Source organism: Xyrauchen texanus, chromosome 1 (assembly GCF_025860055.1).
Source record: "Xyrauchen texanus isolate HMW12.3.18 chromosome 1, RBS_HiC_50CHRs, whole genome shotgun sequence".
NCBI classification, from domain to species: Eukaryota; Metazoa; Chordata; class Actinopteri; order Cypriniformes; family Catostomidae; genus Xyrauchen; species Xyrauchen texanus.
This window is the reverse complement of record NC_068276.1, coordinates 51,407,964-51,430,442: the sequence shown is the minus strand read 5'-3', so window position 1 is coordinate 51,430,442 and position 22,479 is coordinate 51,407,964. Positions and strand designations below refer to the sequence as shown.

At 42.7% G+C, this 22,479-nt stretch overlaps 1 protein-coding gene across 4 annotated transcripts in view; it reads left to right on the top strand.

Annotated features, from left to right (window-relative positions):
* Nucleotides 1-22,479, top strand: part of LOC127647676 (B-cell scaffold protein with ankyrin repeats-like) — a 96,101-nt gene that overhangs the window by 15,971 nt on the left and 57,651 nt on the right. For 2 of the 4 annotated variants that reach the window (XM_052132091.1, XM_052132083.1), the window contains 4 exons: nt 5,169-5,564; nt 10,982-11,106; nt 17,790-17,928; nt 18,674-18,816. In XM_052132091.1, the coding sequence (XP_051988051.1) occupies nt 5,169-5,564; nt 10,982-11,106; nt 17,790-17,928; nt 18,674-18,816 (803 nt within the window). Of the gene's footprint in view, nt 1-4,102; nt 4,148-5,168; nt 5,565-10,981; nt 11,107-17,789; nt 17,929-18,673; nt 18,817-22,479 lie in introns of those variants that run through there. The other 2 variants (XM_052132100.1, XM_052132109.1) reach the window with 2 other exon arrangements.

The window sequence follows — 22,479 nt, the reverse complement described above, 5'->3', positions numbered from 1 at the left end:
TGTTTTTGTTTTGTACAGTTTCTTTTTTTTTCTCATTTATTTATGAGTAATTTGAGACTGGGCAGCCTGAACGTGAATGGTGCAAGGGACTCTAGGAAAAGAGCAATAATTTATGAGTTGATAAGACAAAAAAAGATTGATGTTATGTTTCTTCAAGAAACACACAGTGATGTAAAAAATGAAAGTGAATGGATGATGGAATGGGAAGGAAAGGTGATCGTGAGCCATAAGACTACCACTAGTGGAGGTGTAGCAATTTTACTAAGAAATAATGTAAATCCAGTCTCATGTGAAGTAGAGCATGTAGTCGGGGGACAGTTGTTGAAATTACGGCTCGAGTTTGAACTTTTTACGGTTGTATTTATAAATGTGTATGCCCCAGTATTGGGAAGTGAAAGAGTGTTGTTTTTAAACAAAGTTAGAGATATTGTAAGCTGTAAATCTGAAGAGTTTTTATTTCTAGGGGGTGATTTCAATTGCACAGAAGACGATAAAATTTATAGGAATCACAAAGAACCACATATGCCTTCACAGTGTGTTTTAAAACAAATTCTAAATGAATGTGAGTTGTATGACATTTGGAGGGTTTTAAATAAAACACAGAGGCAGTACACATGGACACAAGTGAGGGAACATTATGTGACAATTTCTAGGCTAGACAGGTGGTACTGTTTTAAACATCACTTTAATATTATTAAACAATGTGCAATTTCTCCTGTAGGCTTCTCAGATCATGGTTTAGTCAGTTGTAATGTTTTTATCACTAATGTAAAGCCAAGAAGTGCTTATTGGCATTTTAATACGGTTTTATTGCAAGATAATTTTTTTTGTGAGGTGTTTGGCCATTTTTGGCAACAGTTTAAGAATAAGAAGTCATCCTTTGATTCTTTACAACAATGGTGGGACTTTGCAAAAATAGAGATACAGCAACTGTGCCGTATGTATACTTTCAATGCTTCGAGAGACATTTCCCGATCTCTGAAAGATCTAGAGAAAGAGATAATTGAAATGCAAAATTTAATGGAATCTGTTAGAGACAGAGAATGTGTCAAAGTTTTAAAGGATAAAAAGAAAATTTTAGATGATTTGTTGGGGGTTAAAGCACAGGGTGCTCTGGTACGCTCGCGTTTTCAGAGTGTTGCACAGATGGATGGCCCAACCAGTTTCTTTTTTGGACTTGAAAAGAAAAATGGGCAAAATAGAAACATGCATTCCTTGTTATCTGAATCAGGCACAGAAATTATAGAGGCTAAGGAAATAAGAAAAAGAGCAGTAGGTTTTTATTCAGAGTTGTATAAGAGTGGTCACGTGGAGGTGAAGGATATAGCCAGTAAGTTTTATGTGAGTCTACCTAAAGTTTCGGATGAAGCAAACACTGAGCTGGAAAAACCTTTTACGAAAGGTGAGCTGTATAACGCCCTAAAGAGTATGGAGTGCGGGAAAGCTCCAGGGATCGACGGAATTCCTGTTGAGTTTTATAAGTCACTCTGGGCAGTTTTGGGTGATGATCTTCTGGAGGTGATCAATGACAGCTTGACCAGAGGGTCGCTGCAGACAAGCTGCCAGGGAGCAGTGATCACCCTGTTACTGAAAAAAGGAGACCTCAGAGACATAAAGAACTGGCGACCTGTGTCACTCTTATGCTCTGATTTTAAAATCCTATCTAAAGCCTTAGCAGTCAGGTTGAGAGAAGTGATTGGTGGGGTCATACATATAGACCAGACATACTGTGTTCCCAACAGATCGATCTTTGACAACATTCATTTAATTAGAGATATTTTGGACGCCTCTGGATCATTGGGTTTAGATTTTGGCCTTATTTCCTTAGACCAGGAAAAGGCCTTTGACCGTGTTGAGCATAAGTGCCTCTGGAAGACTCTGAGTGAGTTTGGTTTCAGCCTGGCTTTTATTAAAATGATTGGGGTGTTGTATGCAAACATTGAGAGTATACTCAAAATTAATGAAGGGTTGAGTGTTCCTTTTAAAGTTACAAGAGGTGTTAGACAATGGTGTGCACTTTCTGGCATGTTGTATGCTTTAGCCATTGAACCTCTGCTGTTAAGGATTAGTGCAAACATTGATGGGTGGAGTATACCGCAATCTGAGTGTAAGATTAAGTTATCAGCTTATGCTGATGATATTGTGGTTATGATAAAAAATCAAGAAGAAGTAAACACTTTACAGGTAATTTTAAATGAGTTTGGTCAATTGTCTTCAGCTAAAGTAAACTGGGGTAAGAGTGAAGCCATAGTAGGTGGAAAATGGGAAGGTAGATGTCTTCCTAAACTACCGGCTGGACTTGAGTGGAAGAAAAGTGGTTTTAAATATTTGGGTGTTTATCTTGGGGATGATTCAATGTTGAAAAAAAACTGGGAAGGGGTTTTGGAAAAAACAAAAGGACGTCTGGAAAAATGGAGATGGTTGTGGCCAAAAATGTCCTTTAGAGGACGTGTGACAATCATTAATAATCTGGTGGCTTCAATGTTCTGGCATCGTCTGGCGTGTACTGAGCCGCCAAGTGGACTTCTCACAAAACTGCAGGCTGTAATAGTGGACTTTTTCTGGACTAAACTTCACTGGATACCGCAGAGTGTACTCTATCATCCCCGAGAGGAAGGGGGACGGGGACTGATACACCTGGTCAGCAGAGGAGCAACCTTTCGCTTGCAGTTCATTCAAAGACTTTTAACAGGTCCAGAGGATCTGGTCTGGAGAAACGTTGCTGGATCCATTTTAAGACGAGCTGGAGGTCTGGGTTTGGACTTTGTTTTTAATGGATTCCAACAAGATTCAACTGAATGGACTGACACCTTTTTATAAGGGGATTGTTGTTGCCGATACAATAACTGTTAAATCTAGCCATTATTTATGTCAGTAGATGAAAATGATTAATAATAATTACATTCTCTGTAATTTAACAGAGCCTATATCCAAATTCTGATTAGAATCACTTTTTCCTTTTGTATAAATGAAGCGTGTCACTGTTATTGTAATATGCTCAAAAGAACGTAATTTTCAATTCTTCTAATTCATTGCATACAGTCCACTTGCGCTTTGCGCTGGCACGGAAATTGCACTTAGATGCTCCATACTATCAGAATTTTAACTTTATTACCACCTGCTGGTATCTCCAAACTACAAATGCAGCAACTGAATTTTAACTTTGCTCTGAGTTAAGAGGTGGTATTGAAACATCTTAGCACAATGGCCACACTTTGTGCCATTTCATTTACATTCAATACACCCACAGTTTGCGTGTATACACCTACAATAGCACAAACACTCCCACCCATGCCCATTTGCACTGGAAAAAAAAAATGCACTTAGAATTAGCGCTCTCACAAAAATTGGATAAGATGTACGGTCGTAGCGCATAGTGATGTGCTTTGCTCACTCACGAAAATAGATCCCACAGTGTCTACAGTTTTTGAAGATTAAAAATAAATACAAATAAAAATCAACCTATGATTGGCTTACTTATAGTTGTCTCTACATTTTAGGCTGGGATAGGTGTTTTAACACAGAAAAGTTACCCACTTCAATTTTATTGACATACTTATATACATTGAACACAATATATAAAATTCACAAAATCACAGAAGCTTCTGTTGCAACAAAATGTGGCTCTACAAAATATTACAATTTGGAGTGGTGGCGTAGTGGGCTAAAGCACATAACTGGTAATCAGAAGGTTGCTGGTTCAACCCCCACAGCCACCACCATTGTGTCCTTGAGCAAGGCATTAAACTCCAGGTTGCTCCGGGGGGATTGTCCCTGTAATAAGTGCACTGTAAGTCGCTTTGGATAAAAGCGTCTGCCAAATGCATAAATGTAAATGTAAAATGTGGATATTGAAAAGTGCAAACAGCATATTTAATTTTTGGTTAAGAATAGTTTCTAATTTAAAAAAATTCCAGATTAAAATAATCAAATTGTAAATATATAAGTGTGCTTGTATGAGTGAAATGAAGTTAAAAAGGGAAGCTGCAATCATATTCACACACCTGTGTATCTATGACACGGAAACTAACAGCCTGTGAATAGATTGGGCAAGGTGGACAAAGGTGCCTGTGTTTTATGAAACACCCTCCCATCACAGAATTTAACAGCACACATCGGCACAGAGACAGAGAGATGAGCAATACATGTGAGTTTACCCTCTCTAATCTTGTTTATGTTTGTCTTTAACTTGTTGTTAATTAGTTGTTCAGTTAACCTCAGTGACCTGATACATAACATTTGGTTGACTTTAAAGAGGTTTCATAAAGATGTCACATGGTGTATTACAACAAAACAACAAATGTGATGCATGATTTATTGAACATTCATTTGCTTAAACTGAATGAATACATGCTTAAACCCCATTGTAGTTGCAAAAAACAGGTATAAATGGAAACATACTGCGTAACTATAATTTGAATGTGCACTCTGCGTCACAAGAAACAGTCACAAACTTAGTGTAACAGTGTGTAAAGTGTATTATAATAAAACTGTGCAGTCCATAGGTGTAGATTTAGTTAGGGATGATATCTTACCAACTTTCAGACAATTGGAAATGTCCAGACCAACATTTGGGCAATTTTTAACACAGAGAAAATAATTTAACTCTGATTTTATTTTCATTTTAACAACTATTAAAGGTCCTTATTATAATTATTGATTTGTAAATTATTGTCCTACTCCTTGTGAAACAGCTCATAAACTGTGTTGTCTCGTGGCAAATAGTACTTTTATCTGCACTGTGTAGGATGCACCAATCACCAATTCATTTGTTAAAAAAAATATTAAAAGAAATTTCTGGAGATTAGAGGGGCATATTTCCATTGGTATTTTACATCCAATACTTGAAATGAATAGATTTTCCAAGATTTATTCTTGCAATATGTCCCCTCAATCTTTCAAACCAAACCTACGCCCTTGGTGCTACCATACACCTGCCCATGAAGTATCTGCATAAAACTAAATAGGTTAAAAGCCAAATATCAAAATTAAATAATAGAATAGAAAACTTAAACTAATAATTTTATATTTATTCCACAATTTGCAAGAAAAAATTCACAAATGTTTAAATGAAAAGATATTTGGTCACCATGGAGGATATATAGAACACTTATTAAGATTATTGACTTGTACTTATCTCATTTTCAATTTTTTATATTTTTTTTAAGCTAAAGATCTCCTGATCATCTATGAGTCAGAGGCGGAGCAGTGGGCATCATACCTGCGCTTCCACCTGGTAGGCCCTATTCCTGAAGCTGGCATCTGTTGTTATGATATTGCTATGGTGACCAGTCGCCAGGATGACTTCCTGCAGCTGGGGGGTTACAAGTGCAAGCTGCTTATTCTGTCACGGGGCATGCTGGAGGGGCTATGCCAGCTTCATAGGTTCTTCTTGGCTCGTGTGTTGCGACCGGAAACCCGTGTGGTGATTCTCCTGTGTGGAGTGGAAAGTCTGGATCCTCTGCTGGAACTGGTTCCTCTGAGGGGTGAGAAGTTTCTCCAGATTTCCAGTGAGCAGGAGCCCCAGGAGTACTGCATGGCAGTGGCAGAGATTGTAAACAAAGGTGAGGATTAGGGAACTTTGGAAGGGGTTTGGTGTAAATCATGAGGTTAGATATGGCTTAGTAGATAAAGACCCCATCCATCCATCCATCCATCGTCAACCGCTTATCCTGTGTACAGGGTCGCGGGGGGCTGGAGCCTATCCCAGCTAACATTGGGCGAAAGGCGGGGGACACCCTGGACAGGTCGCCAGTCCATCGCAGGGCCAGATAAAGACCCCATGATATCAAAATTTGATTTTTGTGACTTTTGGTCCATTCTTTTATTAGCTTTGAAGCCATCTAAACTACCCCTCAGAAATTTGGAAACACAAAGAAATGTTCATGTTTGTGAAAGAAAATGATAATTTTTTTTATAGGGAGGTATTAAACTGATTAAGATTAGTAAAGACATTTATTGTTAAAACTTTTTATTCCAATAATCCTCCACTTCCTGCAATGACTACACTTACATTGACACAAGAAAGCGTCTTATTGCGAGAAAACAGCAATCCTGTTTACATGCACTGTTTAAGCGGCATACACTTTACTCCCATATACATGCGCCTCACTCAGTAAGTAGCTTTGTCCACAGCAACCTAAATTTCTATCGCAACCTGCAGCAGAATTGCACTGCAATACTTGGGTTACCCTCTTACGTAAAATTATTTCACATCGGTGTGTATAAATGTGTATCAGAAATGGTAAACTCTTTCCGCTGTATTGACTTGTTGTTGGGCTCCATCCTATGACATGTGTCAACCTGGTCTTTTCCATGCAAGCGCATTCTTCAAACACCCATCAGGTAAAGTTTTATCCATGCTTTCTGCAGCAATTCCCTAAGATGTAATTGGCTTGTAGGTCACTTCTCAGGGATTATCCAACTAATCTTTTCTAACAACAGTGCAACACATCAGATTTTGTTTCATCCATCCATAATACTAATTTCTAATCACTTACAACTCAGTCTTTACATTCTTTTGCATGTTCTTCCCTTGCCTTCTTATTTGCCAGTTTCAGTTGTAGCATTTCTTTGATAGTCTAAAATGCAGACATCCCAGAGTCTTCTAGTCACTGTTGCAGATAAAACTGTTGGAAGTACTGGTCATTGTAGGTTTCAGTTTAGGACCTGTGAGGTGTCTGTTTCTCAAACTAGAGAGAGACTCGGATGTTCTTGCCTTCGTTTTGTTGTGCATCTGGACTGCATTCCCTATCTTTCATGGTTAGATCCAGTTTGCATGGAATAGCCTCTCAACTCTCAAAAGAACAATAGACTGATGAATTTCTACAGATTTGTTTCTTTTTGGCCAATTTTAAAACCAAAATTTGACTTGCAAGTGGAAAGTGACTTGCAAGAAATTAAGTATACTCAATACTACAGCATAATACTACTGTAAAAAGATACTGCATCGCAATTGCCACACTTCATTGTTCATTGAACAACTGTTTTCAACTGTTCTAATAATAAGAAATGTTTCTTGAATGCCAAATGTCCATATTAGATACATTTCTTAAGGATTATGAGACATAATATTTTCTTATTAGACTGTTGAAAATGGGGCTTTAACTTTACAGGTAAAAATTTAATTTCAAAATAAATAAAAATATAAAACACAATTTCAAACAGTAATGATGTTATTGTTTTTGATCAATTTAATACATCCGAGGTGAAGAAACTAATACATTTCTTTCAAGAACAAAAATGTCTTAGTGTTTCCAAACATTTGAAACATAGTGTACTAGTACTCTAACTCCTGGGAAAATGTACCAAAAATATTGATGACTCATCTTGCACAACACAGATTTTTGTCCAATAAAATGCTCTCTATAATGAGAATGTCCCTCCAACTAATAACATTTGCAGCTGAAAATCAAGCAGCAAATCATGTTTTATGGCTGTAAAAAAAAAGGTACGAGCCTTTGATATGCCCCTACCCAACTTTCAGTTTCAGTATGAAAAGCCATCAACATAGGGCAGAAAACTGTGCAGTTCCTTACTTTCATGGGGTCTTTAAAGATCTGGGATGGTAACCAAAATGTTGTAGCTTCAAAAATCAAAGGGAGCGATTCATGAGTTACCATCATTGTGCCCTTGAGCAAGGCACTTAACTACAGGTTGCTCCAGAGAGACTGTCCCCCATAGAAAAAACCTACTGTAAGCCTGTATAGTTGCATTGAAAAATTTATATGAAATTAATAAATGTTTACCTCTGGGGACTTGAATAGTCTCACAGGGAAAGTTTCTGCTATTACAGTTGTGAAAATGCTTCCCCCTATCCCATCTTAATACAGTATGCAAAGACTGTATTTTCTGTAGGTTGAGAACTACAGACAACTTGCTGATTTCCACCAAAAATCTAAACACTGTTCAAAACATTGCTCTGTTTGTTAAAGCATCCTGACCAGCCTGACGCAGCAACAATGGCTCAACCTATGGCATAAGTTTAGGGCAAAACTGAGTATTCCAGAAAACTTGCTTAAAAATCATTAGTGGCCATAAATGTCTTCAGCTTTAACAGTCTTCAGCTTTAACGTTAGCCTCTTTATGTGTCATTTTGTGGCACTAAAAAACCCTGATGTGTGAGGTAAGGAGGTCCCATTTATTAATAATAATTATTATAACAACAACAATAATGGGACCTAGGCAGTGAATTGCCCAAGAAAGCTCACATTTAGCAAGCAGTTACAGCCAGGTGAATGGCAGGTATTTCTCCCATGCAGTAGTTACATTGTGACAAATAGATTGTTTTGTAGGTTAAGTAACACTGGAGGGAGTTTAATCAGGTTTACATTTTGCTTCTATAATTGATGATCTAGGAGACTGTAATTATGGAATAGTGTGAAAGGACCAGAGATGGAGCTGTTTTTGGCAAGTGTGAGACATCATTATCCCTCCCAGAGCCTGACAGCCAATTACTATCCTCCCTTAACTACAACACAGTCTGCTGTTCTTTTGAGAATAATATCGTCGGCATACTGGAGAACTGGGCATATATGCACACAGACACATGTTGATTGAAATTGTTTTTTTGCTTCAGCCAGTTTGGCCCAGCATGCATTTTTTGCTCCACTTAACAGAGGCTGAAATTTCTGATACATTTTAAAATGAATTTTAAACAATTTCCTTTATTGTTTGATCCCATTTAGATGGGTTTATTATTTATTTATTTTTTACTAGACTTCTCTCTCTCCATCAGGAAAGATCTGATTTTTGTGTAATACTCATAATCGATCATCTCTGTTGACAAGTGAATTATTTTTCCACCCAAAGAGGCAGATGCAGGGGAAGAACAGGATACTGGAGATGAAGAGATAATAAGAAATTAGTTCATTAAATAACCTTAGGGGAATGTAAGGGGGTTAAGATGGGCAAGGAGGAGTCGAGAACCGGCTTGTCAATATAAATCATATTTAATTAAACTCAAAACCAAAACACACGAACATAAACACACACACATGACGGACATGCCCGTAATTCCCTCTCTCTCTCGAACTGTCGTCACCGGCCGCCTTTATCCCTCGCGTGCCCAATCAGGCCGATTGGGGACCGGGCGTGCGACATTCTAACCCGGCCCCGCCCCCTCCTCCCCACACTCCTCCTGGCATTACCTCAGGCCAGGGTGCCACCGGCATGACCTACACCCCCCCCCCCCCCTTCCCCTGGGGTTAAGCCAATGATGCACACAGATTGCTATTTGAAACTCAGATCCTTGGAATTTTATATTGCTATGAAATACAAGTCACACTACACATAATACCCTACTTGACAGGCCTGAGTTCTTTGTTGTAGAGCACATCTCTCAGGACAAAACCATTGCTTAACCAGTTTTGTTATTAACTCTTCTGAAATCCATTCTGCGGCAGTAAAAGTTTGCCACATGTTGCTATGAGGACATTGTGTTTACTATTTTCTCTACTGTGGGAGAAGCGGTGAAAGCAATTAGAGTGTATCTACCGCATCAATTAGAAGAGTTACACAATTTTTTGGTTTAAAACCAGGGTTTCTTGTGTAGTGGGGATGATTGTTTTTTGCCATTCAAGCAATTCAAGCAGCATGCAAATAAACAGCTATTATCAAAGAGAACATGGTGTTTTGTTCCACCTGTCTCATAGTTTTGTCTAAGATATTACTCTTCAAGCATAGCCATTAAAATTATTCAGGTAATAATGGCAACAGTGCTACTATGGGGATTGTTTTCAGCAGTAGCTCAGGTACAGTTTGTTCAAACGTGTTGGTGGGTGCTTCATCATAAAGCAAACAATATGCAAATGTGTGCACTTCCTCATGCGTCAAACTCAGTACTTATCACTGAATATGTAAATCTTGGTCATCTCCTCTCTGGAAGTCAATTACGAGGCTGTTAAGATGGTCACTTTAGCCAACAAAGGGGAAAGGTTCTCTTTGGCGTTCTTATTACCAGTAGCTTTTCAAAGAGACAGCAAGTGCAACAACAATAACTGCATCTGAATAAGAACCACCCACTAACACATTTTTAATACAGTATTTTCCAGCAATATTCAAATTTGAAATAAAAAAAGATTTATGTGGTTGCCGAACCATTGGGTGGTGCCATGATGATCCTGGATTGTTTTCTAGTTCCGGTTTTCATAAGAAGCAATGCAAAAACATCCAAAAGGAGCATTCAAGATTTACATTTATGCATATTTGTCAGACACTTTTATCCAAAGCAACTTACAGTGCACTTATTACAGGGACAATCCCCCCCAGAGCAACCTGGAGTTAAGTGCCTTGCTCAAGGGCCCAACAGTGGCATCTTGGTGGTGCTGGGGCTTGAACCCCTGATCTTCTGGTCAGTAACCCTGAGCCTCAACCACTGAGCCACCACTGCCCCCAGTGGAGAACAACAACTATTTTAAGTGTTAGTTGGAGTAAAAATAAATTATTGTGGAGTTGTTGGCTGTCATAGCAACTTAAAGTAGTTAATGGTATCAACAACTAACCTCGGTTCATAGTTTCGTGTCATCCACCCATTCCTTAAAATTTGAAGAATGAGGCACTGTCAAATGGTAATAGCGACTCCATTAAGTATCAGCACACAAGCTTTTTGTTACTTTTTGTTTTTGACAAGTTTTGAAAAAAAAAATAAAAAAAATGCATTAAGAACATATGCTGATATGAATGAAACACTGGAGACCAGAAAACATAAACAAGCATCTGCTATGAATTGTGGAACACTTTTAGGAAAAAGGTGGACAGAAGGTGTTCATCTTTTTATCATGGCTTTGAAAGTGGCTCATCCAATCAGAATTTACCTTGGAGTCCAAACTATTTGAGTTTTATAAGAAATAAACATATTTTCTATAAGTTCTAAAAGATTTCATGAAATGCAGGCCCATTTGTGTGAGCATCTCCTTTTTCCTCAAATGTTATACATGGCAGTTTTTGAGAAGTAATTGAGAAATACAGCATGTTTCTGTAGGTGGACAAGCAGCAGCAGTGGATGGGAAATCAGTCCAGGAGTTAAAGGTGGAGAAGAAACTGTCTGGTGGTGCTTTTGCTTCGATTCACTCTTTACTGGTCCTACCTAAGCGTGTGCCATGTGAGGTGAGATACACAAAAGTGTCAAAATTAACTTTTTTTTTAATAACCATTTATCGTCACCCTAAAATATCATTATGCTTGTGTTAATGTCATGATTTCTAACAAAAGTTTGAAACACACAAACAGCTAATTTCTTCTCTCAAAGTTACAGCTAAGGTGTGGAACTGTTAAAGTAAAAGCACTTTCAGCCATTTTGTGATTTCCTGAAAAGTATAAACACTGGCGAACACCGCTCTTATTTGTTTAATCATCCCGACCATTTGCAACATTGGTAACAGTTGGTGTGAATTTGAGACAAGACTGTTTACTGATAAATGGTAGATGGGAAGTGTTCAGGAAACCTGTTGACAAAAGTCATTATTTTTGCAATTCACTTTGGTAACACTGGTGGCACAGAAAAAACACACTTGCATTATTTTAGTCATGCTAATTGTAGGCAGCAAATCAAATTGAATGGGTGGCGCTTACGTGAGGGGAGGAGTACGTTCCATCACAGATAATACCATGGTGGTACAGTAATGTAATCATTACATAGCTGATAATACCATGATGATTTAATAGATATTTTGTTACTTAGGATTACCATATTCATCTACCATAGTGTATGCATTGCACTCTAAAGTACCATTAAAGAATATCATGGTGTTACCACAGTACACATATACAAACATGATATTACAAAGGTATATTTTAAAGGTGCATACAGTAACCTTTTGTTCATGTCATCTTGTCTTCTTAAAGTGACACCTAGTGGTGTGGATGCAGCATCATTCAAAATCAGTAGTTTTCAGTTACAAATGCCATTGTAGAAATTCACTATTCACAATCAACCATGATTAATTTAATCCAAGAGTCAAAAGTGTCCAATAACAAGACGGATACTGAGATTAAAGCGAGTAGTATTCGGCTGGACATGTGATGCTAAAATGGCAGCCCCCATGAGTGCCCCTGCCCCATGTAGAATAAAGTGGTGCCCCTGCCCCATGTAGTGGTGGTGGTGTAGTGGGCTAAAGCACATAACTGGTAATTAGAACATTGTTGGTTCGATCGTCACAGTCACCACCCTTGTGTCCTTGAGCAAGACACTTAACTCCTGGTTGCACCAGGTGAATAGCCCCTGTAATAAGTGCACTGTAAATCACTTTGGATAAAAGTGTCTGCCAAATGCATAAATGTAAATGTAAATATCATGTGAGTGGTCATGATTTTATACATATGTTTCAGAATGACAATTAATTTCTTTAGGAGTAAAACTTTTTAATGAGGAAAAAAGTACTGAGTGCACTTTTGAAACTAAAGCTGTTACCATGAGACTTTTTTCAGGCCGAACAGTTCTAAGCACACTGAGTAACAGTTCCTGTAGCATTTCCACTCTAATAAGGTTTGGTACAGATTTCTCAGTACAGTTAGCTAACTGTACTCAGGGCAGAGATCTATGCAAGTGGAATGCCTTTAGTGACACGAAGACTCACGATTGGTCACTTGCTCAGTCAGTTCATTCTAATCATTATTTCGCAGCACCATTATGGAAAAACAAACGTAACAGAGTTTCAGAACAGCAAGGTTCCACAATGAGAACTGATTGGCCTAATGATGGAAAAGTGGCTTTTGCTAGTGGAGGAGGGCTTTTAACTGATTAGTATATAGAAGGCAACCATATTCTGCATTACCCAAAATGTATCAATGCACTCTCTCTCTCTCTCTCTCTCTCTCTCTCTTAGTTTTATTTTTACAAATCCAATAGCCTTTAGTTGCTAGTCAGACATAGGTGGTATTAGGGGGCTGGACATTTTCAATCTAGGAAGCATTTATTTATTGACAAAAATATGAACACGCCCCCTGAGTGCAAGATGGGTCATCAGTATGTTTTTGGTCTGTTTTATTTTGGTCTAAATATTAAATGCATATATCTATGTAACCCGCACACACAAACACAAGACGAGACAGTCACAATGTCGGAGGAAACTGCTTTATTCCAACAAAGCAGGCAACAGTACAAACAGGGCAAATCCAGTGAAGAGGCGTCAAAGGGGATCGTGATGTCGGAGCCGGGGAATCAGAATAGAAAGAAGGGGCAAATCCGGGAGAGAGTGGTCAACGAGAGCGGGAGGTCGAAGCCGGGAAAACAGTTAACAACTATGGCGTAGAACTAGACGGGACTAGCGGGATCAAAGACAGGGGAACAAGGGGAGCTGGCAAGCTAAGGGGTAAACAAGAGGAGTTCAAAACTAGGCGAGACTAGCGGGGGGCAAGGACACGGGAAACTAAATACAATCACCAACAGGAGTGAGACGAATGTGCTGTGGTATTTATCGAGGCGAGTGCAGGTGTAAACAATGATGTGGTGATTGAGACGAGTGCAGGTGTATATAATGTTCTGGCGATTGGGAGCGGGCATGTGAGCCCGAGGGGGGAGATAGTGTACGAGCAGGAGAGCTCGTAGGAGCAAAACGAGCGTGGAAGCTCGAGGGAGCAAAACGAGCGTGCGAGCTCGAGGGAGCAAAATGAGCGTGCGAGCTCGAGGGAGCAAAACGAGCGTGCAAGCTCGAGGGGGCGGAACGAGCGTGGAAGCTCGAGGGGGTGGAGCGAGGGAGCGGGGTTCGTGACAGTACTCCCCCCTCTAAAACGGACGGCTCCTGACGGCCGTGCTCAGTTGCGAGGAGCGCGACCTCTGGGAAGTGGTGCTGGACGATCCCAACAAATAAAAAACCCTGAACAGACAACCCACAAAACACATAAACAAAATTGAGGGCAGTCCAAGGGGCACAGAGGGAAAAGAGACAGTCCATGGGGTCAATGGCCAGTTTTAAGGCAAGGTCAGGGGGAACATAGCGGACAGGCGGGTGGTCGGGAGATCTAGGGGGCAGCCATAGGGCAAAGACTGGGTCAGGGGGTCTGGAAGGCGACTGGAGGACAGGGACTGGGTCCGGGGGTCTGGAAGGTGACCACCAGACAGGAATAGGGTTCGGAGGCCAGGGAAGAGGCCACAGGACAGGAAGGGGGTCAGGAAGTCCGGGCTGAGCCGTGAAAGGCGGTGCCGTCAGAGGCGACACTGTAGGCGGCTCTGGAGGTGGGGTTCTGGAAGGCTCTGGAGGTGGAGCCGAAGGAGGTTTTAGGGGCGAAGGCCTGGAAGGCTCTGGAGGTGGAGCCGAAGGAGGCTTTAGGAGCGAAGGCCTGGAAGGCTCTGGAGGTGGAGCCAAGGGAGGCTTTAGGGGGGTAGGTCTGGAAGGCTCTGGAGGTGGAGGCCTGGAAGGCTCTGGAGGTGGAGCCGAAGGAGGCTTTAGGGGCGAAGGCCTGGAAGGCTCAGGAGGTGGAGCCCATGACGGTGGCGCCCTGGGAGGTCCCCGAGGCGACGACCTGGCAGGCTCTGTAGTCTCGGGGGGTAGAGCCATAGGAGGCCCGAGAGGCGGAGCCGTAGGAGGCTCGAGAGGCAGAGCCATAGAAAGCTCTGGAGTCTTTTGGAGCAGAGCCGTGAGAGGCTCGGGAGGTGGAGCCGTGGGAGGCTCTGGAGGGGGAGCCGTAGGAGGCCCGAGAGGCGGAGCCGTAGGAGGCTCTAGTGGCAGAGTCCTGGAAGGCTCGAGAGGCTTGGAGGGCAGAGCCCTGAGATGCTCGAGAGGAGGAGGAGCCCTGAGAGGCTCGAGGGGAGGAGGAGCCCTGAGAGACTCGAGAAGGCGAAGCCGTGAGAGGCTTGAGGGTTGGAGCCATGAAAGACTCGAGGGACGGAGCCCTGAGAGGCTCGAGGGGAGGAGGAGCCCTAAAAGACCCGAGAGGGGAAGCCCTGAGAGGCTTGAGAGGGGGAGGAGCCCTGAGAGACTCGAGAGGCAAAGCCGTGAGAGGCTTGAGGGGTGGAGCTCTGGGAGGCTCGAGGGGTAGAGCTCTGGGAGGCTCGAGAGACTTGAAAGGCAGAACCCTGGGGGCTTGGGAGGTAGAGCTCTGGGAGGCCTGGGAGGAGGAGCCTTGAAAGACTCGGGAGGAGAAGCCCTGAGAGGCTTGGAAGGAGGGGGAGCCCTGAAAGACTCGAGAGGAGAAGCCCTGGGAGGCTTGAGAGGCAGAGCTCTGGGAGGCTTGAGGGGTAGAGCTCTGGGAGGCTCGAGAGACTTGAAAGGCAGAACCCTGGGGGGCTTGGGAGGTAGAGCTCTGGGAGGCTCGAGAAATGGAGCCCTAGGAGGCTCGAGAGGAGAAGCCCTGGGAGGCTCGAGAGGAGGAGCCTTGGGAGGCTCGTGAGGTGGAGGCCGCAAGGACTCTAAGAGCGGAGCAGAGGCTGGCAGAGTCGTGGAAGACTCTGAGGGCGGAGCAGAACCCGGCAGAGCCATGGAAGACTCTGAGGGCGGAGCAGAGGTCGGTAGAGCCGTGGAAGACTCTGAGGGAACCTCTGCGGTCTTGAGCACAAGACGAGACTGGGGAGAAGGGACCCTCTTCCTTCTCTTACGTCTTCGGCCAACAGGGGACGTGGCCATGGGGACGGTCGAGGCTACAGGTGCTGGCTCTGGGGCGGTCGAGCCTACAGGCGCTGGCTCGCTGACTGTGGCAGACATGGGCGCTGGCTCATTGGCCGTGGCAGACCTGGGCGCTGGCTCGTTGGCCGTGGCGGGCATGGGCGCTGGCTCGTTGGCCGTGGTGGGCATGGGCGCTGGCTCGTTGGCCGTGGCAGGCCTCGAGAGTGGGGCTGTGACAGGCTTCGGGACTGGGGCCGTGTCAGGCTTCGGGACTGGGGCCGTGACAGGCTTCGGGACTGGGGCCGTGACAGGCTTCGGGACTGGGGCCATGTCAGGCTTCGGGACTGGGGCCGTGTCAGGCTTCGGGACTGGGGCCGTGACCAGCCTCGGGACTGGGGCCGTGTCAGGCTTCAGGACTAGGGCCGTGTCAGGCTTCGGGACTAGGGCCGTGGTAGGCTTCGAGATGGGGGCCGTGGTAGGCTTCGAGACGGGGGCCGTGGTAGGCTTCAAGACGGGGGCCGTGGTAGGCTTCAAGACTGGGGCCGTGGTAGGCTTCGAGACGGGGGCCGTGGTGTGGCGCGATGGTTCAGTGTCTGCCTCCCCCACCGTAAACGAGGAACTAGCATACAGTAGGGCGAGGTCAATAAACTGAGCCAGGTTGAGAGAGCAGCGACCACCAGGCATAAATGATGAGGCTGGCTCATTCAGTCCATATTGAAAAATGTCTTTTAGAGCCACCTCATCAAAATTCACCTGGTTAGCCAGGGCACAAAAGTCAACCACATAAGCCTCCAAGGGTTGACTCCCCTGACGCAAAACCAAGAGTTGGGCCGCTGGGTCTATAATGTTAAGGGCACGGTTTAAAGTTCTACAACTGCTGCCCTGCATAAACAACCCTTGGCAAGCACCCGAAGAGCCATCAAACCTCTCAGGGGGTTGAAGGCTTACAGCGCTCGGGGATGTGTTGGGAGCATAACCAGGCTCAGGGACAGACACAGGCGGAACAGGGTGAAACCAATCAAAAATCGCACGTACCTGCTGTCCCTGGGCCGTGAGCGCTCGGTCATGCCTCCAAACAGTAGCTCCTCGCGCTGAATGTGACATGTACCTCCGCTCTAGTGAGCTGCGCGAATCCTCAGCGCGGGACATTGTGACTGTCCTCTGTTTGGGTTGGTTATTCTGTAACCCGCACACACAAACACAAGACGAGACAGTCACAATGTCAGAGGAAACTGCTTTATTCCAACAAAGCAGGCAACAGTACAAACAGGGCAAATCCAGTGAAGAGGCGTCAAAGGGGAGCGTGAGGTCGGAGCCGGGGAATCAGAATAGAAAGAAGGGGCAAATCCGGGAGAGAGTGGTCAACGAGAGCGGGAGGTCGAAGCCGGGAAAACAGTTAACAACTATGGCGTAGAACTAGACGGGACTAGCGGGATCAAAGACAGGGGAACAAGGGGAGCTGGCAAGCTAAGGGGTAAACAAGAGGAGTTCAAAACTAGGCGAGACTAGCGGGGGGCAAGGACACGGGAAACTAAATACAATCACCAACAGGAGTGAGACGAATGTGCTGTGGTATTTATCGAGGCGAGTGCAGGTGTAAACAATGATGTGGTGATTGAGACGAGTGCAGGTGTATATAATGTTCTGGCGATTGGGAGCGGGCATGTGAGCCCGAGGGGGGAGATAGTGTACGAGCAGGAGAGCTCGTAGGAGCAAAACGAGCGTGGAAGCTCGAGGGAGCAAAACGAGCGTGCGAGCCCGAGGGAGCAAAACGAGCATGCGAGCCCGAGGGAGCAAAACGAGCGTGCAAGCTCGAGGGGGCGGAACGAGCGTGGAAGCTCGAGGGGGCGGAGTGAGGGAGCGGGGTTCGTGACAATCTAAAAAATTGTCTCTTTTTCAAAGAATATTTTGGGAGTGCACTGGCATTTAGATAAAGCCTCAAAGTGCACAGCCATGGGCTAAATGCCACAAAACTCCCATGTTGATTTCATGGAGTCTTTAACACTCAAAATGCTTGGTTGTGATGTTCGAGAAATGCCTGGCTACACTTTAAAAGCCATCAACAGCTAGTCTATCATTCAAGGGCAGATAAGGCAGGTGCTTTTAAATAGACACTGAAGTACTACAGTAGGTAAGGCTCATACAACAAGGACTGAATTCAGAGTCATGCTATGTATGCAAATGCATAACAGCTCTTTATACACAATATGTAAGATAAACTGAATATTTTCATGCTGTGCATCTTCACAGAATCCAGGGGAGATATTCATTCTATTGCAAGAGGTCATGGCCAGCAATGATGCAGAGGTGGAGTTCAGTGGGAACAAGCAGAGAGTGAGAGTGAAGCCTGTGAACTGGAATGAGAGCACACTGAGTGTAACTGCCCCTGGTAATGAGGACTTAGTTAGTTTACATTTTTTATTTCATTTAAATTTTTAAGCTGAAGGAGTCTGGAAAATGTTATTGGTATATGTACAAAAATCATTGTAGTCATTGTAGTCATTACAAATTACACTATGTGGCCAAAAGTATGTGGACATTCCCTTCTAATGAATTTGCTCTTTCAGCTACACCTTTTACTAACAGGTGCATAAAATCAAGCATACAGCCATGCAATCCCCTCCTTATTTTTACTAGAATGGGGTTGTTAAGAGTATAAAAATGCCACATGCACAAAGCAAGGTCCATAAAGAAATGGTTAACTCACCAAATGGTGTGGAAGGACTTGACTGACCTTCATAAAGACTCTCATTTATTCTTTTATCACATAATTTCCTGCCAATCCCTGCATCCATGTTCCAACATCTAGTTGAAAGCCTTCACAGAAGAGAAGAAGCTGTTATAGCAGCAAAGGAAGGACCAACTCCCTGTTAATGCCTATGGTATTCAAATGAAAAGTTCAACCAGTACAAATGGGTACATGGCCGGTGCTAAAATTCCTGGGGCCTGGGACTAAATGAGCCCTCTCTCCGCAAGGCCAAATGAGTACGAATGAACAATTACATTGTTCGTGTGTTAACATATTTTATGGCTATTAAGTTTGTCTGAAAGCTAACAATTCCATTAAGAAATGGCATAGCATTATAAAAAAAACATTATTCTGTAAATTTGTGGTATGTTATATGTATTTTCAGACTTTGATGCTGGAGATGTGGGTGTGACACTCTACTGTAAAGGCGTAGTTAAAGGCAAGGCCAGCTTACAATTCTACACCATCATGGGAGATATTGCCCACTTCCTTCAGCAGGCTGCAGATCCAGTGAAGTGGATGTGCCAGGTAAATAACCACATGGCTTTAAAGTATTATTAAATGAATAAGTCACCCAAAAAAGAGCATTCTCTTATTATTTACTCACCCTCATGCCATCCCAGATGTGTATGACTTTCTTTCATCTGCTGAACACAAATAAAGATTTTTAGAAGAATTTCTCAGCTCTGTAGGTCTAGACAATGCAAGTGCATTAGTGCCAACATTTTGAAACTCCAAAATCCTCATAAGGCCAACATTAAAGTACGCCAGATGACTCCAATCTCCAGATGGTGGTTAAATCCATGTCTTCAGAAGCGATATGATAGGTGTGGGTAGGAAAAATATCAATATTTAAGTCCTTTTTTACTATGAATTCTTCTCCCTGCTCAGTCAATCTCAACTTTCTCATTCTTTTGTTTTTGGTGATTCACATTCTTCATGCATATCACCCCCTACTGGGTAGGGATAAAAAAGGACTTAAACATTGATCTGTTTCTCACCCACACCTATCATATTGTGTCTGAACTCATGGATTTAACCACTGGATATTTTATGCTCCCTTTATGTGGATATTGGAGCTTCAAAATGTTGGCACACATTCACTTGCATTGTTACAAGTGACTACAGAGCTGAAATATTCTCCTAAAAATCATCATTTGTGTTCTGCACAAGAAAGAAAGTCATACACATCTGGGATGCCAGGAGCACGAGCAAATCATGGGAGAGTTGTTATTTTTGGGTGAACCCCTTTAAGCTTTAACTCATGTGCTCAGCAAATTGTCTTTTTTCAAAGTATACAAAGTTTAGTTTCTGTCTTTTTTGAAAATGTGAACTTTTCAGTCGTGCTTAGGAATCTACATTTTGGTTAATATCTGATTCATCACACATTGTAAAAACTCACATTAAACCATTAAAATTATTATTTAAGAGGTCTGAATGGAAACTGTGACTAAGCAAAGATGGCAAATATTTATAAAAATGGAAAACTTCATACTTTCAACTTGATTGGAAACGTGTGCTGGTGTTGCAAGCTTCTGTGTAGCTGCAGTCATATTCCATTTGCGAATGAGGGTTTTTCCTCAACAAATTATAAGAAAAAATAAAGTCTATGGAAAGTCTATGTTCAATTTTTAGCATTGCAGGTTTGTTGTTGATGTGTACCCACAAACAAATATAACAAAAATAGTAGGATGAATTAGGGTTATCTGTGATAAATAAAATAAAAAATGGTATATATATAATTATATATAATATATATACCCCTATATATATTTCTAATTTTATATGTTTTTTTACTTTTGACTTATGAGATTTACAGTGATTGTCACTCACATATGACCTTAACATACAGTGTTCCCATTACATGACTGTCAGTGGCAACTGGTGTTTATTAAAAGAGGGGAAGCACAGACAATTAATTTTTTTTGGTTTCAAAGCTTCTCAAACTGTGAAGTTTGTAAATTAAAATAATGAGCTAAGTTCAAAACAGGCACAATATCTGATTATGAATACTGAAATAAATATTATGTCAGATTGCCAATAACTGCTTATGTTTCTCCAGGCTTTTATATTCAAATGCTGTCAAACACTTAAATCACTGGTTCAATTATTGGCCGTTTGTTGCGAAGTCACACCCATTTGATAGCTCTATCATATAAAGAGGTTCCAGGCGTGACAAAAATACATTGTTAAAAGCCCAATATCCAGTAGGCAATCAGATGCAAATCCAATGCAAATAGCACTCATGATTGACTCCCAGGGAAGCACTGCATCCAAAATTATGTGTTTTGAGCCTCTCGTCCAATATACAATACATCCATTTTTTGCGTCTTCATTTGAATGGTATCACCACCTGCCATAGATTCAGTGGGCTTCACTGGGACTACACAGACTTCTATGGAGATATTTATTCATTTTTTCATCAGACACATTTCACACACAATTACACTTTATTTTTGTGCAACATTGAGTTTTGTAAACAATCAGAGAAATGTCTGTTGTGTGCATGAATGCAACAATGAATCAAAGTGTTTAGATTAGTCTAGGCCCAGAAACAACCTAACTTTTTTGACATTTTGTTGGGAAATCTATGAAATTCTGCTAGATTTAGATATGGTAAAATATGTTAACTGAGTTGAGAGTCCTGCAGTTTTAATGTCTGCTGAAGGTATTATAAAATTTGCAAAACTATTTAATAAAACAACACACAAGGGACAGGGAATGTGTGAAATATTTGTGATTGATGGGTGTCTCAATTCTGCAAAATCTGCAGTTTAGCGCAGATTTGTTTTGGATGTGAAGCCTAAAGAATATTGCTTGCATTTGCCCTAAACAAAATACGTTTTTTTAATATAAATTGTATTGACATGTAGACAGCAGAACAAAGGTGTCTTACAATACCTAATGTACCAAATTACCCTAATTTACCCTCTACAAAACATGACAGCCCAATCTCTAAAGCTTGTGACTTGCTGTGCAAAAACGACATGTTCATGTTGGGTTTCCATGTTTTATGGGGACTTTCCATAGACATAATGGTTTTTATACTGTACAAACTTTATATTCTATCCCTACCCCTAAACCTACTCCTATACCTAATCCTCACAGAAAACCTTCTGCATTTTTACATTTTCAAAAAACATAATTTAGTATGATTTCTAAGCTGTTTTCCTCATGGGGACCAACAAAATGTCCTCACAACGTAAAACATTTAGGGTTCCCCTTCTGTCGCTCTCTCCACGTTGTGTTGGAGAAGCGACACTAGGGGTCTCTCTTGAGCGCCGATATTCACCTCTGACCTATTGAAAAGGGCCAATGAGAGTTGGCAGTCAGTATTTGCATACCCCGCCCCCGCATACGGGTATTTAAGCGGGGCAAATACGGAAGTTTAGTCAGAAAATTTCTTCGGAGCCGATGGTCTGTCTGCAGTTTGCTGCGAGTTACACACCACATTAAAACGTTCCTGTTTCCTCTGACGATCTGCATGCTGTTGGATCTTGACGGCGCACAACAGCGGCTTTCTCCTTTACATTGCACGGCGTGCATTGTTGCCCCTGAGCGCTTCGACAGCGCAGACACACACACACACTGTGTATTAAAAGAGTAAATTCCTATTAAAAGAGTAATTTCTCTAAAAGAGCAAAACACAGCAGTGTTGAACGTTCTTTTCAGAACGCGTCTTTCAAGATGCCCTTCCGCCCCTGTGTTGTTCCTGGATGCGGTAGAGTGCTCTCCGCTTCAGACGGCCACAGGCGCTGTCTTGTGTGTTTGGGCCGCGATCACACCGAGACGGCGTTTGTGGATGGTTCATGTTCTCACTGCGAGAACATGACCATGACCACGTTGCGGACCCCAGCTGCACCCCGCATTGCTCCTTCTTCCCACGGGATTGAGGACGATGCGGTTGGTGCTGGGGGCGATTTGGGGGCGGCAGCGGGTGCGGTTTCGCCGGGTAACCCCCGCGAACCTCCCATTCCCCGACACGCTCGCTGGTCCCCATCCACGCTCACGCCGATAGCGGCTCGCCTCACGGCCCGGCTGTCTATCCTCCTGAGCCCGAAGCAGATGAGCTCGCCGCTGCATCGGAGAGTGTGATGTCTGATGCCGAGGACTCCCCTGGACTGCTGTCTTTGGGCCAGCAGGCCCAGGCTGAGGCCGACGCTCAGATGTCTGACATGCTTTCCCAGGCCG